The following is a 16,276-nucleotide window of genomic DNA, read 5'->3' as shown; positions in this document are numbered from 1 at the left end:
TCCTGTGTACTAACCCCCAATCTCCTTTCTGATACCTTCTCTCTCCTGTTCCAATTCTGATTAGTGAGCTCTCTTGCAGGATAAAATATTTAAAGCTGACTAAACATGTTTCCCACTGAACTATCTTCTTCAACTATTAGTGAGATGGTACTTCTACTGAAATGGCTAATTCCTTTTAAGTATGATATCCCCAAATGGACATCGTCCAGATGTATTACTGTGTTAATGGAATCCAGTGGATTGCTTTTTTTTTTTTTAAGTTTGCTATTTCTGCAGTAACACATTACCACAAAATTAGCAGCTTAAAAACAACACAAATTCATCTTATGGTTTTGGAAGTCAGAATTTCCCTAGTCTGAATGCAAGGTGTTGGCAGGGCTACCATATTCCTTCTGGAGATTCTAGGGCAGAATGCATTCCCTGGCTTTTCCAAGCCAAGGGTGCCAACATTCCTTCGGCTCATGGTCTGTCTCTTCCTCCATCTTCAAAGCCAAGATGGTAGCATCTTCTCCTCCCTAACCTCTGTGATTCTGTTGTCACATCACTTTCTTGACTCTACTCCCTCTTGTATAATGACCCTTGGGATTACATTATGCTCATCTAGATTAATTCAGGACAATTAAGCCATTCCAAGATCCTTAACCCCAACAGATCTGCAAAGCAAGGCAATATAATAAGGTTCTAGAATTCTAAAGTGGATGGGGGAGTAATTTTCTTTCCTTATTTCTTTCTTAAAAAGATTAATTTGAAAGAGAAAGACCACCTTCCTTGGCAGGAAGGGGCAGAGGAAGAGGGAGAGAGAAACTTTCGTTGATTTTGCTGAGCTCGGAACCCAGACACAGGGCAAGACCTCAACTGAGATCATGACCTGAGCCAAAACCAAGAGTTAGGCGCTTAACTACTGTGCCACCCAGGGACCCCAGAACATTATTTAAAAACAAAAACAAAAACAAAAACAAAATAGTTTATGTGTTTTTGTTAACCCACATCTATAACAAACCAAAACCCTCAAACTGTTTTCAATGGAATCTCTATCAAAACTAGATCTTCACGTTGACTTTGATGTTTTCTGACAGTCCTTTCAATCTACTTAGGTCATCTGGAAATAATTTTCTGCTACTTGATGAAGCAGCGACTCCAATCAGCTTAAAGATTTCATGAACTTTCATGAATGTGCTTTTTATTATTTCTTCCAACTCAATGGTTTTTTAAAAATTAGTAAGAACAGGACCTACTTGGGGCATGACCCATACGGACCTTGGACACTGCCTGTCAGCTAAAATTGACTTAACAATACTCTTATCTTGCCTTTATTTTTCTAACGTATTCATGATGAAATCAAGACACATATCTTTCTGAAATACTTGGTTTATAGTCCTCACTAGATAAAACACACATCACAAAAAAGTTTAATTTGGTCTTCTATGAATTGTTAGTGAACCTGTTCTGGCTCTGAGTACTTTAGAAATTTCTAGTAACAGAACAAGCAAAGATAAAAGTTACTGGCACTGAGTCTTTGATTTCTGGAGTATGCCTTTTCCTGTTCTTTGAAATAGAGTTATCAAAGCAGTGAAAAGAATTAGAAGACCATATTAGTCTAAATAATTCTTCTAGTACCTAAGCCCTCAATGTTTCCTTTAGGAATCTTTCAATGGAATGCTTACCTCTACCTTTTTCCCCCTGAACTTTAAAAAATGTGCTTTCCTCAAATTTATTTTATAATGAATCATACTGATTATATATGCAGTATTCCTTCCTTGCTATTATTTTCTCCAAGATGACAAATTCTGCCTTAAGCTGGCGTTATTAATACTTATTTACAAACTTTGAAGAAAAGATATGAATCCTCCAAAAGGAAGTATGTACACTTAAAATGACAAGCTGATAGTCAAATCTCCCTCCTGATAGATGCAGGTATCAAAGCATTTAATTCTAATCTTTCTTCCTCTTTCTTCTGCAAAGATGCTTTGTTCATCTAATTACAGCTGGAAGACCACCCCATAAAATACTGCTGGAACAATTAGGAAAGGGATAGTTAACAGCTCCTTTTACATGGCATTTCACTTTATGCCTTAAGTACACTATATCAAAGGTCTGTTCAAACTAATACTTTCTTGGGGCGCCTGGGTGGCTCAGTGGATTAAAGTCTCTGCCTTCTGCTCAGGTCATGATCTCAGGGTCCTGGGATTGAGCCCCGCATCGGGCTCTCTGCTCAGCAGGGACCCTGCTTCCCTGTCTCTCTCTGCTTGCCTCTCTGCCAACTTGTGATCTCTGTCTGTCAAATAAATAAATAAAATCTGTAATCTAATACTTTCTTAGTACTGGGCAATTTGACATGATGGGTTGACAGGTACAGAAAGTTGCAAACCAATCACATGTACAATGCCATTCTACCAACGATGCCGTTTTACCTGAAAGTAGAACATATGCAAACAGTAAGAGACGGTGAAATTGAAAAATATGTAGAGGAAAGTAACTCAATTAACAAAGGATACTGCAACAGCCAATTAATAAACATAGAAAAAAAGCTAAACTTTACCAATAATCAAAGAAGCACAAAGTAAAACAATGAGACACAATTCTTCAGCTGTCTACTGGCATGAATGTGGCTTGGCATCAAGCAAACAGAGCCCTCTGCTGATGAGACCTAATTGGGGAGTTTTAATTTCAGGAAGAAATTTAAAATTTAAGGTTATGTATCAAGAACTGAAAAAAAAAAATTCTTATCTTTTAAGCCAACAATACCACTTCTAAAAATTTATCTAAATTTATCTAAAACAATAATACATGCTCCAATCTTCCATGATGACTATTTTATAATCAGAAAATAACTTACTAAAAATTTTGATCTGGTAACCGTATAAAAATTTCCAAACGCAAGTGGAGGGGGAAAAAGACTAAAACACCCTAAAATATTAATGGTATTCAGTGGGATGGTAGTTTCTTTTTTTCCTAATTTAAGCTTACATAACTTGCATTAATTTTAAAGGGAAAGAGATTAAAATCTATTGATTTTCAAAATGAGACAAAAATACATTTCCCAACTTCTGATTATAAATATAATAATATACAGAACCATCATTATCAGATATAGCTTATTCATGGATTAAACCTTGTCAACCTTGAGTTATCAAAAATTTTCAAAATTATTAAAACATTTTAAAAAATAAATTTAAAATTTTGCCCCTTTAAATATTTATAATACCTGATGCCCTTGTGGATATAAAACTCAAATTTGAGAAATCACTATCTTTGTATTTTGTTGACCTCTGCACACTAAAGAAAGTATCCCTTTAGTTACTGACATACTTTACTGCCAAGCAAATTCTATTTACTTTCCATAGAGTCAGAAGCCCTTTGAAACCTCAATGGTAGCCAATTTTCAACCTGCTTAGAGGAAGGTACACAGAGACAAGACAGTCTGGCATTAACACAAACTATTCCTAAGATGGAGCAAATTTACCAGGCCATTGAAACAAAAAGTTAGGAAAAAGAAACCATGGTCTCCCTGCTCCTACTAAGCAGTCTTTCATTTGACTTAAACACTAGAAAATCGTTCCATTTATTTCTCCACAAAATTCACTTTTCAGATTTCTAAAGATCCCTAAACCAGATATTTTCTTTCCTTTTTTTAAAAATTAACATATAGGACGCCTGGGTGGCTCAGTGGGTTAAGCTGCTGCCTTCGGCTCAGGTCGTGATCTCAGGGTCCTGGGATCGAGTCCCACATCCGGCTCTCTGCTCAGCAGGGAGCCTGCTTCCCTCTCTCTCTCTGCCTGCCTCTCCATCTACCTGTGATTTCTGTCAGATAAATAAATAAAATCTTAAAAAAAAAAATTAACGTATAATGTATTATTTGCGTCAGGGGTACAGGTCTGTGAATCATCAGTCTTACACAATTCACAGCACTTACCAAAGCACATACCCTCCCCAATGTCCATCACCCAGCCACCCTATCCCTCCCCCTACCCACAGCAACCCTCAGTTTGTTTCCTGAGATTGAGTCTCTTACGTTTGTCTCCCTCCCAATCCCATCTTGTTTCATTCCCCCCCAACCCCGCAGGACACCCCTGACCCTGCCTCTCAAGTTCCTTGTATCAGAGATCATATAATAATTGTCTTTCTCTGATTGACTTATTTTGCTTAGCATAATACCCTCTAGATCCACCCACGCCGTTGTAAATGGCAAGATTTTGGGTTTTTTCTTTTTCTTTTTTATCCTAACCAGATATTTTTACAAGCAACACAGCTGCACAGAATATTCTCAAGTTCAAAAAAAATTTTCATACTTTTCCTGTATCTTTACCTTACTACATCCTCCTACAAACTCTCCAAGTTTTCTCCTAGTTCCAGAATTTGGAGTAATGCTTTACAAAATACACACCTATAAGTGCAAATAAAAATGGTGAATATTAACTATGAAACTATTTTTGAGTTGACTACTTATTATTTCTGTGCACATTAAGGAAAGAGAGTATGGGTGTGCCTGGGTGGCTCAGTGGGGAGCCTGCCCCCCCCATCTGCCTCTCTGCCTACTTGTGATCTGTCAAATAAATAAATAAAATCTTAAAAAAAAAAAAGAGAATATGGCAGGGGCATCTGGGTGGCACAGTTGGTTGAGTGTCCAATTCGGTTTCAGCTCCAGCCATGATCTCAGGGTCTTGAACCTGCTCTGCCCTCAGTGCAGAGTCCACCTGAGTCTCTGTCTCCCTCCCTATCTCCCTCTCCCTCTCTAAAATAAATAAATAAATCTTAAAGAAAAAAGAAAGAAAATAGAACATGGCTATCAGTTTAAACATCCTCTGCATTATTCCACACTTTTTAATTATATCACCAAGCCCTATTTGTCACCCTTTGCTGCTGGCAGAACTAATTTTCTAAGTAGTTAATTTCTCACAACTTACTCTGTATAGTATGCCCTTAATTAATTCTTCACTTAAGAGTAACTCTGCTATAATTTCCAAGAATCTACTCTTCACCCCCAAATTTTTTTTTCAAGTAATCTCTACACCAACCTGGCGCTACACCCCACCCAGGATCCAGAGTCTCATGCTCAACTGACCCAGCCAACCACCACAAGCCCCTCACTCAAACTTCCCACTTTAGAACAAAGGCTGTGTCTCTTTAGCAGGGCTTTTAACCCATTCAGCTCCAGCTCAGGACAACAGGTCATTTTTTTAGTCCTTAGCTACATTTTGGTTCACTGAACTCCAATCAATCCTCCACTTCTTTTCACCTGATCAAGAAATAGGCCAGAAGGTGATTTTAAGAAATGGCAAATATTTTCTCTATGTCATTGTTCTACTAGCAGATTCCAGATTGCAAAATTACTTTTACTGTGCCTCACACTAGTGAACTTTGTGTCGTCCCCCCCCGCCCGCCAAAATTGTCTTCAAACAGTTTTGTGAGGGGTGCCTGGGTGGCTCAGTAGTTCAAGTGTCCGCGCTCAGCTGGGGTCATGATCCCAGGGTTCTGGGATTGAGCCTCGCAAGGGGTTTCTTGCTCAGCTGGGAGCCTGCTTCTCCCTCTCCCTCTGCCCCTGCTCTCTCATCTCACTCTCTCAAATAAATAAAATCTTTGGAAAAAAAAAAAAAAAAAAAAATTTTTTTTTTTTTTTGTGAATTAAATAATTTTCTCATAGACTTCAACTGAAGAAATAAAATTAGTTCCTGGATATAAAATCATTTGATTAGAAGAAAAAAAGAAAAATTATCCCATATTTAATGTATTTCATTTATAACCAGTTCTCTCCACAAAGTTGTGATGAATGGATTTATGCACAAGTATAGGACTAAAAATGAAAATGTTAGAATTTATAAAATCCTCAATTTAAAATTTTAATTGTGAATATAAATTAGTAAAAGAAATATAAATGCCTAGAAGTGCATTTAAGTTTTAAATATGGAGTATCTATGCATGACTCAAAAACTTACCAAGCTTCATTTTTCTTAAACTTCTACAAATCCTTCCAGAAGTATACATTATAGCATAATGTAAAAAAGTTGTTAGTGAGCCCTCTCCCCTCATAAACACTCCAGCAGACAAAGAGCCACTGCTTAAAAACCCGCAACCATGTGGGGCTATGGACTGGGCTCAGATGCGTACTTAAAAATACTCAGTAAAGTCTCAGAACTGCTGTATTACTTGGTGTGACCTTGGCCAATTCATACCACCTCTTCCATTTCCCTAACTTCAAAATGAAAAGAATGGAAAGACACACCTATTAAAAAAAACTCTTAGCCCCTAAGCTGGCATCTGGCTGGTAGTTACGGAGCAAATGCAGGATTCCTTTCCTATCCTTCCCCTGGACTGTCCCCACTGGATTACTTCTTAAAATAGCATGTAAAAACTAAAGATATCCTATAAAACAAACTTAGAACTCAAGATCAACAAAATAATTTACAGAGCCACTCAGCAGCTACTAGGGACTGTTTTCAATGGAAAGAAAATCAGATCAAGCAACAAAATAATGGAAATCATGTGCTAAATCATGTGTCCTATTCATATACCATAAAACTCACCCCTTTAAAGTATGCAATTCAGCGTTGCTGTTGTTTTTTTTTACTATATTCAGAGTTGGGCAGCCATCAGCATTATTTTGTTTTGGCATACTTTGATCCCCTCCAAAAAATTCTATACCCATTCCTCCCTCCCACCAACCAATAATCTACTGTCTCTATGAATTTGCCTATTTTGGGTATTAATCAATAATTAGAGCCTTTATAAAGATTTGAACGTATCTCCTATGAACCCCAAACCTGGCTCTCCTTTCCAAAGTAACTTATCATTCAGCATCTCTTAATTAAGGTGAATAAGGTGATATATGGCCATTGAAGTCTGAAGAGTATTTTATGCTTCCTAAAGGCTTAAAGGGCTTATTACTGTAAATTTCCATATAATAGGCTTCCTTTAAGCAGCATATAATTCCACTTCAGCTAAAACTCAGCTCTGACAAAGTCAAAAGGAGGAAAAAAAAGTAGAATACTCATGAAAAAATGCATAAAGGTATCTTAAAAACACTGCAGAGGGAGACTGAGAGACAACAGAGTTGGTCCACTATTGCTCTCTAACAGCACGGACAGTGGGACAATGGGAGAAACTAACAGGTCAGGCAGTCAGGGGGTAAATTGTCTCTGAAGACTCTAAGCACAGTAATAAAACTGACTGAAATCATTCTGTCATCACCGAGCACTAGCAATTCTAAATAATATCAGGTATAAAATATTCCTTCTCCGAACACATGTTGACTGAGATGTTTAGGTTTTAATCTATTGCTGTGGTTACTGTTAAGTTTCAACAATATGTAAGCATCAAACTTATACATTTTTACTACATGTCCTTTACTAAGCCGTCTACTCTAAGTGGGAATTCATTAGGAAATCCCCCAGTTATGCGGGCAGTGCCCCAAACATGGCAGATTCGCCCTACCTGTTCATTTGGAGAGTCCCTACAGAGATTTAGTGTACACAGCCTGCACTCAGGCTCAGTTTGTTTCTCCAATCCTATGGTTCCCATATACGAGTGTGTATGTAGTTCAAGAGTACATTCAAAATACGACAGCTGAATGCAATTCTCCTTTCTGAGATCTTTTTTTCTGGTATAAATATTTACAAACAGCCAGTATCAGCCTTGAACAAAGGTATAGCAGAACACAGAGCTTGAAGATCCATGAATAAAAATCACGAAGAATGCCATAACTAATCAACAAAATGTAAGGAAGCAGAAATTTACAGATAATTTAAAGAATGTTTAACTATAAGAAATCTATACTGAATTTTTTGGTGGAAACATTTCAGTGAATTTTTAAATTTTTTTGGACTGAGGAGATATTTGAAAATCACTACAATCAATGTGGAAGAAAGACATTCCAGATTTCTAGAATTTATTGTGAAGTGGTTTTTTCCCCTAAATTTCTAACCAAAGAAAACTTATGTTTAAGACTCCTTAACTAGTGTATGTCTGTTGCTTTACTTACAACTTTTCATAATTAAAACCAATAAAAGTGTTCTTCAATTACAGGTGAAGACTGATCAAATGGGCTATAACGGTCTATGAACACAAATATGTTGAAGATCACCTTGACAGTCACTGATAAATATGCAGAAGGTAATGATTGAAAAGAAACTGGAATATCCTAGTAAGTCATTATGACAGACCAGTATGTAGGTAAATTTTTCTATTTTTTCCCAAAAAAAGTATCAATGCAATTTAAAAATATTAACCTTTTCCCACTGTAATATATATTTGCAATGGGCATAAAGTTCAGGTTTTTCTTGGCCATTCTCATGATTATTTCTGGAATAAATTTTGTTGTAGAAAAGGGATCTATTAAAAAGAAAAACTGTGCTCTGGATGTCACCTATGCAAGGCGTGCCATTGCTCTACAGTCTCTCCCAACTAGGACTACTGATCCAATACATGGGTTTATACCAAAATCACCAATTATCCAAACACAAATGATAACTTTCAGAAGAACCTGGATGGCTCTCTACTTTTCATTGAGCCCTGTTGTCACCAATACCCCCCCCCACCCTGTGACTCCATCTAAACCTTAGCTTCTTAATTCTTAACTTCGCTCCAGAGTTACATTGGATTTCTTACAGAATTCATTAGAAGTCAATACAATGTGTTTCACTGAATATCAAAGTTTCTATACTTATGCCTTCACAAGCACCAGTAAGGAGCTTTAGATATACAGCAATGAAATGTAATCAATAAACCATGCAAATATTTAATAGGACAAAGGTGACCAGGGTATAATAAAATTATAATACTGTTTGTGAAATCTTAATAGTTTTCCAAAAAAAATCATGGTAGTACACTGTTAGTCACATGTGGTTTTAACAAAGAAATGTAGACATGTCTCTTCAAGTCTAAACTTTCAACAGATCATTAAAGGCCTAGTCCTACCAAACTCTACTTTTTCTTGTTCCACAGGAACAGAGTATTAATCAACTAATGTTACCAAAAATTTGAACCAATAATGGGTAAATCGCTTATTCTATATAATAGCCAATACTGTAGTGTAGCTTGTTTTTAGCTCATCATTAAAGATGTATGCTGTTGCTCTCAAGTATGCTTAAAAAAAAAAAAAAAAAGATCTGGCATATTATTTCAACAAATGTTATGAATAATACTAAGGTTCATCATCTTTGTAAGAACTTTTTTCCTACCATGTTACTAAAATATATTTAAAACAAGATTTCAATGTGTGCAGAAGTTACCTGGAATGCCGAAGTAAGTTATATTCACTTGGGTTCCATGGCAGAGAACCTACAATTTATATCTGGCAAAAAAAACCCCTACCCCAATACCAACTACCATCTGTCAATTTTCTGCCACGTAGTTTTAAGTTCTGAATTGTTTCACAAGATTTATAAGCCAACTTTTCTAGGATTCCAATTTTTCTCTGAATCAGTTCCTTATCATGCGTCCATGTAATTTTTTCTGAAACATGATACTAAATGAAAGGCCAGACTTCTAGGGTAGGAGACATTTTCAAAAAGAACATCAGTGATAAATGCTGCAACAGAAAGCTCTGAAGAGCCAGCGTTATTACACTCACCGTAAGGCCAGACCTCTACCATTGTTGGAGATGAGCAATTCTCTGAGAGTCAAGAAAAAGCAGAGGAATACCACAAGAACTTTTAATATCTAAAACTCCCATGGTAGCAGCGTAACATGATCAAATGAGTCAAGGGAAAAAAGCTCCAGTTTTACTTCAACTGTGGCCTGGTCCTCTACGTCTCCTCCACACAGTAAGAATCTTGTGTCAACTCTTTATCCACTGCTTTAGACAAACCTCTCCAAAGAGGGAGTGATCAAAAACAAGTGAAGATGAACATTAACAGATAAAGAAAAAAAATACTTAAAGTATCTTCATGTGATTTAAATTCTGGAAGATAACCATACATAGTAATCAGTAGGTAAAACATAAAACAGTTCATACACAAAACTTTCCAGTGGGAAAACAAAGGGGTGGCAACTCCCCGCTGAGATGTGGAACACGACTCCTCCTTCAGGATAACGTGGTGGTTCAAGACTGACAACCCAGTGCATCAATGTAAATTCACACATAAAATATTCATAAAACTTAATTAGTCTGAGTTTAAAGATAAAAATGAATGCCAAAGTTCTCGTGTTTTCTTCTTGCACTTCCAACACAGTATTAACCCTAACCTCAGGAACTCAGTGCTGTAGTTCTCTAACAATAGCCTGCGGATCCCTGGGGGTCTGAGTTCCTTTCAGTGGTCTGTGAGGTAAAAACTATTTTAATTTTAATACTAAAACATTTCTTGCCCCTTTCATTCATTTTCTCACAAGTGTACAGCAAAGTTTTCCAGAGGCTACCTGATGTGTCTAATTGCAAGAGACTGAATAAAGAAGTACATATGAGAATCCAGGTTTATAAACCAAAGTTTAAATGAGATTTGCAAAATGTAAAACAATGTCACTTCTCATTTTCTGGGGGAAACATTATTTTTCATTTAAAATGGTAAATATATGTTAAAATATAATGGGTTTGTTATTTCAATAAATGCATTTCTCAGACTAAATTTCTAAAATGATAAATATCCCAAAGATATATGATATATATATTTATGTACGATAGCAGCCACAGATACAAAAGCTCTCTGTAGTCCTGAGAACAGCTGTCCCAGAGAAACTCTTGTACAATACAGACATGTTTGAGAAAGTTTACTGCAGTGTTTGTCAGCAACAACTGAGAAGCAACTTGAATGTTCATCAACTGGGGAGCCAGATACATAAAACATGGTTTATTCAAATGACAACACACTACCCAGCATTAGAATGAGATCTTAATATTAACAATGTCTGAGGGGAAAAACCCCACAAATATGTACAATATACCACTTACGGATATCAAAATACAGATTATATATTACTTATGTACCACAGATTGATACTAAATTCATTTTGATTGCCTCTGCGGGAGGAAAGTACTTTAACTTGTAGTATTTTAAGTTTAAATTAAAAACACAACAGTAACAACTGTCCATTCTTGTTATATCATCTCTGTGCTTTTTTATATTTTAATTAAGTCTTTTTTTAAAAAAAGATTTTATTTTAGAGAGAGCCTGCACAGGTGCCTGTGCTAGTGGGGGGAGGAGCACTGGGAAAGGGAGAATTTCAAGCAGACTCCATGTTGAGCTTTGAGCCCAATGTGCTTGATTTCAGGACCCTGAGCCCAAATCAAGAGTCTGGTGCTTATCCGACTGAGCCACCCAGCTGCCCCTAATTAAAAGTCTTAAAATCACAGATGATGCTCCCCTCCCAAAATTATGGGAAGATACACTCTTTCTTGGGATTAGAGAGATTGGTTAAAGGCTAAAAATGAAATCAATGTATTAAAAAAATCCAATCTATAACTTTTTTTTTTTTTTTAAAGATTTTATTTATTTATTTGACAGAGAGAGATCACAAGTAGGCAGAGAGGCAGGCAGAGAGAGAGGAGGAAGGAGGCTCTCTGCTGAGCAGAGAGCCCGATGCGGGACTCGATCCCAGGACCCTGAGATCATGACCTGAGCCGAAGGCAGCGGCTTAACCCACTGAGCCACCCAGGCGCCCCCAATCTATAACTTTTATTCATTCAACAAGCTTACAAAATACCAAACTCTTCACATTGAGGAGTATATAAACATAGCAGAAAACAATGAAGTATTAGCTGCAATTGTTCACTCATTTTTTTACAACATTTTTTAACAACACTTAACTGCCTCACCATAAAAGTCCTCTGTTTAATGGGTGTCTTTAATAACTTCATTCTTTTTATCGTCCTTCCTGTATCAGAAATACGGACCTCTTTTACCTGTGCTGATCTGTACCGTTCCTTTTATCCACAACTATGTTCTAAGCAAGCCCTCTTATTTTTAAACTGTACTACTCTACACTTTCCCTCCCCCAACATGCTCAAAAACTTCTACTCCCATCTGAGACTAGGGCTTCAACATCACTTATTAAGCTAAGATCACATATATGCCATATAAACATACAAATGGCCTACCATTAGTGCCTACTACACTGTTAAACTGTACTTCTTTCCCTTCATTCTTGAAGCAACTTTGTCCTTAAATCCCTTAGAACCAAACTTCTAAAAAAGACTTCATTTGTGAACTTTATTTCCTTACCTCCTTTAACACCATTCAACCTTACTTCAGATCCCATTACTCTCAAATTTTAGTAGCTTTTTAAAGTCTTTTCTTTTTACATTTTTTGTTAATTCTTTTTATCAATATATAATGTATTATTTGCCCCAGGGGTACAGGTCGCTTTTTCCCTAAGTCTTAACTTCTAACCACTCCCCCGGTATTATACAAAATATTATCTTTAGGCAGCAATTAAGATGAGGAGATGTGCATTCAAATCCCAGCTCTACCATTAGCTAACAATATGCCCCTGGGCCAATTATTATTTAACTTCTTTGAAAATCAGTTACCTCATCTATAAGTGGATGTCTATGCAAGGTTGTGAGACTATCAGATATGTATTTATAAAATGCCTGATACACCAGAGATGCTTAGTAAATATTAATTCCTTTTCTCACCCTGGCACCCCCCCCCCAATTTTCTCCAGGGTACATCTCAAAGTGACTCCCAGACGTCTTCCTCAATTTCTTGGTTGCTTCCGAGTTTGAGTCCTACATGCCCAACTAACTGCTTGCAAAAATTTCCACATGATTTTTCCACTCAATCTCAAACTCAACCTGTTCAAAAACCAAACATATTTCCTCTTCCACTAAATATGCTTTTGATGACTGCTTGACTTGTGTAAGTAGCATCACCACTTTCCCAGCACTCAAAATGTGGGGGTAAAAGGTGCTTATAACCCTTTCAGATGGCAGGTGCATGGACTCCTCTGGTCCATATCCTTCCCCTCCTCTCCTTGCCACTACAGATGTGCCAAGTTCAGATTTTACTCAACTCTACCTCCGTCCTCAAAATGCCCATCTCCCTCAAATTTCTGCCTTCTACAATATATATACAAATCAAGCAGTTTTCTTAATGGTATCACCTCACTACTTAAAATCTTCAGCTTACCCAGAGCCTAAAAGTGGAACTTAAACACATTAGACAGACATGAAACTTGTCAGGCCCCAAATTACTTAACCACCTTTACTTTCCAGTAGCACTTGGAATCAAACTACTATTCACCCCCCAGCACTGCTGCCCTTCAATCACTTTCTACACCTTCTAAAATCCTAAAACTGACTCCACCTTCTCTTCCCAAGTCTTTGCTGATGCCACCATAGTCAACCTTTTTAAGGGCCCCAAAGGAAGCTATTCTATCACATGTTAAAGTTATTTGCATAAGTCTTGTGTCCTCTATTCCATCAGGCTCCTAAGAGACAGAGATCCTTGGTAGCACCACAGTATTCAGGACACAGCTTTGTAGCTGAGCACGCACTTAAAAGTTTATCAAACTAAGTTAAGACTTGGGGAGATTTGAGGTTACAGGAAAACTAACCAATAATATTTCATGAGTGGGGAGAAATAACTAAGTACTGCAAGTCAAACAGCGCAAGAAGATGAATTTTAATTTCTCCAGAAAGTTTCTTCAGAAGAAAGTTAGAACTGGCAACACTCACCTAACATAATGTAATTTGGAGTTCATAAAGAGTAGGAATGGAAATAAAAATTTGAGCAGAAAGGTGAACAATGACAGGAAAATTCTCATCTTGTACATTTTAAAAAGGTTAAAACACCATTTTCCTTTTTTGAGAAGTCACTGCCACACCTTATTTTGGTTTTTCAGAGTAAAAACTCCTGCTCACACTTTTCCAGAGCATAAGATATTTTGCTTAATGTCAACTTCCACGTTGTTTAACTCAGAATCAAATACTTCCGATCTAAAGAATACTCTAAAAATCCCCTTCTTCGTTCATCTTGGAAAAGAAATGTACGTATAATCTTTAAAAAACTGCTGTACCATTTGTAAAATTCTCATGCATTCAACCATTATCTGCCTCCTATGTTGAAGGGAGAAGGAAAGAACAAAAAGCTCCCTGCCCTCATAGAGCCAACATTCCAGTGAATTTTGTCTTCAGGAAACCAAGTCAACTTCCAAACCTGAAATCTTTGGAGCATTATCACAAATTCTCTAGCCATTAAACATTAGCAAATATTATCTCGTTATCTTGAAAATAATCCCACTGTCCAACGCCAGTTGCTACTCCAATTAAGACATTTTATGCACTCATCGGTTGACGACAAATCATTTCTAGGATAATGTGTAAGGCAATAAAAGATCCTACATGCAGTGTTACTGGAGAATCCCATATTACCGCTATTATGGCACTACAAATCTAAAGGAAAATTATCGCACGTTAATTCTGTTACAAGTGAAATTACAAAATCTTATTGTGAGATACAAGTTTTTAACGCCGTATCAAGACGTCTAGAGCTACAGAACTACATCTGACTTTTTCAATGTTGGGTTTATCTCTAGTGTTTGGAAAAGGGAAATAATCCAATTCAACACTTGACAACAGTTTCCATTCTGTATCTGCATTTTAAATGGTCAAGTCCCCTCCACCCAAGTCATTCTGAAGAAGACGTGTGTACTCTATGCTCCAAAAAGAGCACCTGGAATGACTTGAGATAAAACTATAGCGCTTTAGGGCGGCAGGCAGCTTTGTTCCGTTTTGGGAGGTTTTCACATGTAAATGTTCCTCTAGAAGGGAGCCGCGGATTAACTACCGCGGAAGAAGTGCGAGGGTGGGGGACTGGAGGCCAAAGCCAACTTTCTACCGGACCGAGGCGGACCAAGTACTCCTCTCCCATTCAACTTTTTAGGTGTCACGTTGGGGCCACAGAGTCCATTAAGAGGATTGCGTTCATGACTGGAAGTGATAAAGAGCCACCCCTCTTCATTTGGGAACCCCATTTCCCAAGTGTGTGCATCCCGGGAGAAGAGGATGAACACCCTCTCCAACTCCTCCTCCCCGACCCGGGATCAGAGTCCAGCCGCCGCCGAGACTTGGCCTGAGCAACAGGAGAGCCGAGGCCGCCGCTCCGCCAGCCCAGCGACCGGCAGATGCTCCCGCTCCCCCGCCCCCAACCCCACACGCCCGCCCGCGCTTCTTTCTTAGCCCCTTGCTGGCTCCCGGCACTGCGAAGCCAGTAACGGGGCTGGGAGCAGACAGCGAGAGAGCCTGGACCTGAAAGAGGGCGAAGTTAGAGGTACCAGCGCCGAAGCGGGCTGGGGGAGGCCGGAAGGGGCGAGGGGAGCAGCCCGAGGTCGCCGCCCGGGGGTGGGCGATGGGGGAGGGGTATAGGGTCGGTTCCCGTGGCCGCCGCGACCTCTCCCGGACCACAGGCCGCTCCGCGCAGGCCACGCCGCCCCGGAACCCGGGCAGGAAGCGTCCCCACCCCGACCAAAGCTTTAAATCTCCGGCGGCGGGAGAAACGGAGCCCCGGCTCCCGCGGCAGGCCCGGCACCCCCCAGCCCGGAGCACTCCTCACCTCCTGGTTGAAGGCGTTGACGGCGTCCATGTTCGCGCTGCGGCGGCGGCTGCTCCGGGCCCGCCGGTCACATAGACCTCGCGCCGCGGCGGAGCGGGGCCGGGGAACCGGCCGGGCCTGAGGGGCGGTGGGAAGCGACGAGCGGCGGAGCTAGAGGCCGGGCAGGAAGAGGCTGCGGCCGAGGCGGCGGGGCGGGCGGCAGAGGCGGAGGGTGGCGGGCCCCCTCTCAGTCCCGTTCGGAGGATGAGGAAGAGGAGGCGGCGGCGGCGCTGGGCTCCAACATGTCCGTTTGGCGGTGGCGGCTGCGCTCTGCGTCTCGCTGACACGGCCCCCCGCGCCCTCACGCACTAGCCCACACTGGCCCGACCGGCGAGCGGGCGGGCCTCTCTCTCCCTCTCGCCAGCGGGATGGCGGCAGCGGCCCGAGTCCACGCCGCGCGGGGCACCCTGGGACGGCTCGGGCCTCCCAGCGCTTCCTGTGCCCGGCTCCCGCCCCGCCCCGCCCCGCCTCAGGCGAGCTGGCCCCGCCCCCGTCCCGCCCCCGTCCCGCGCGCCGCGCGCCCGGCTGCTGGCGCGTGACGCCGGGACGCCCGGCGCTTTCCCGCCGGCGGTGGCGGCTGGCCCGGGAGACAGCCGGGCAGTGAGGCTGCCCCGGCGAGGGCTCTGGGGAGCGCGGGACCGCGGAGTCGGGAGGCTGGCACGGAAAGGGCCCGCGCACACGCGCGCCCCTGCCCGACGCGGCGTTCCCCGGTGCGTTTTTGTGCCATTCTGCCCAAGCAGGCCCTGCACCCGGCC

At 40.4% G+C, this 16,276-nt stretch overlaps 1 protein-coding gene across 3 annotated transcripts in view; it reads right to left on the bottom strand.

The window, feature by feature from the left end:
- SCAF4 (SR-related CTD associated factor 4) overlaps positions 1-15,871 on the bottom strand; it is a 67,256-nt gene extending 51,385 nt beyond the window's left edge. For 2 of the 3 annotated variants that reach the window (XM_044251027.1, XM_044251029.1), the window contains exon 1: positions 15,483-15,870. In XM_044251027.1, coding sequence (XP_044106962.1) covers positions 15,483-15,512 — 30 coding nt within the window. In that variant the 5' untranslated portion in view covers positions 15,513-15,870. Of the gene's footprint in view, positions 1-15,482 lie in introns of all 3 variants that reach the window. The other variant, XM_044251028.1, reaches the window with a different exon arrangement.
- Between the last annotated feature and the right edge of the window lie 405 nt (positions 15,872-16,276).

This window comes from Neovison vison, chromosome 6 (genome assembly GCF_020171115.1).
Source record: "Neovison vison isolate M4711 chromosome 6, ASM_NN_V1, whole genome shotgun sequence".
NCBI classification, from domain to species: domain Eukaryota; kingdom Metazoa; phylum Chordata; class Mammalia; order Carnivora; family Mustelidae; genus Neogale; species Neogale vison.
The sequence above is the reverse complement of the archived record's forward strand: the minus strand, read 5'-3'. Positions and strand labels throughout refer to the sequence as shown.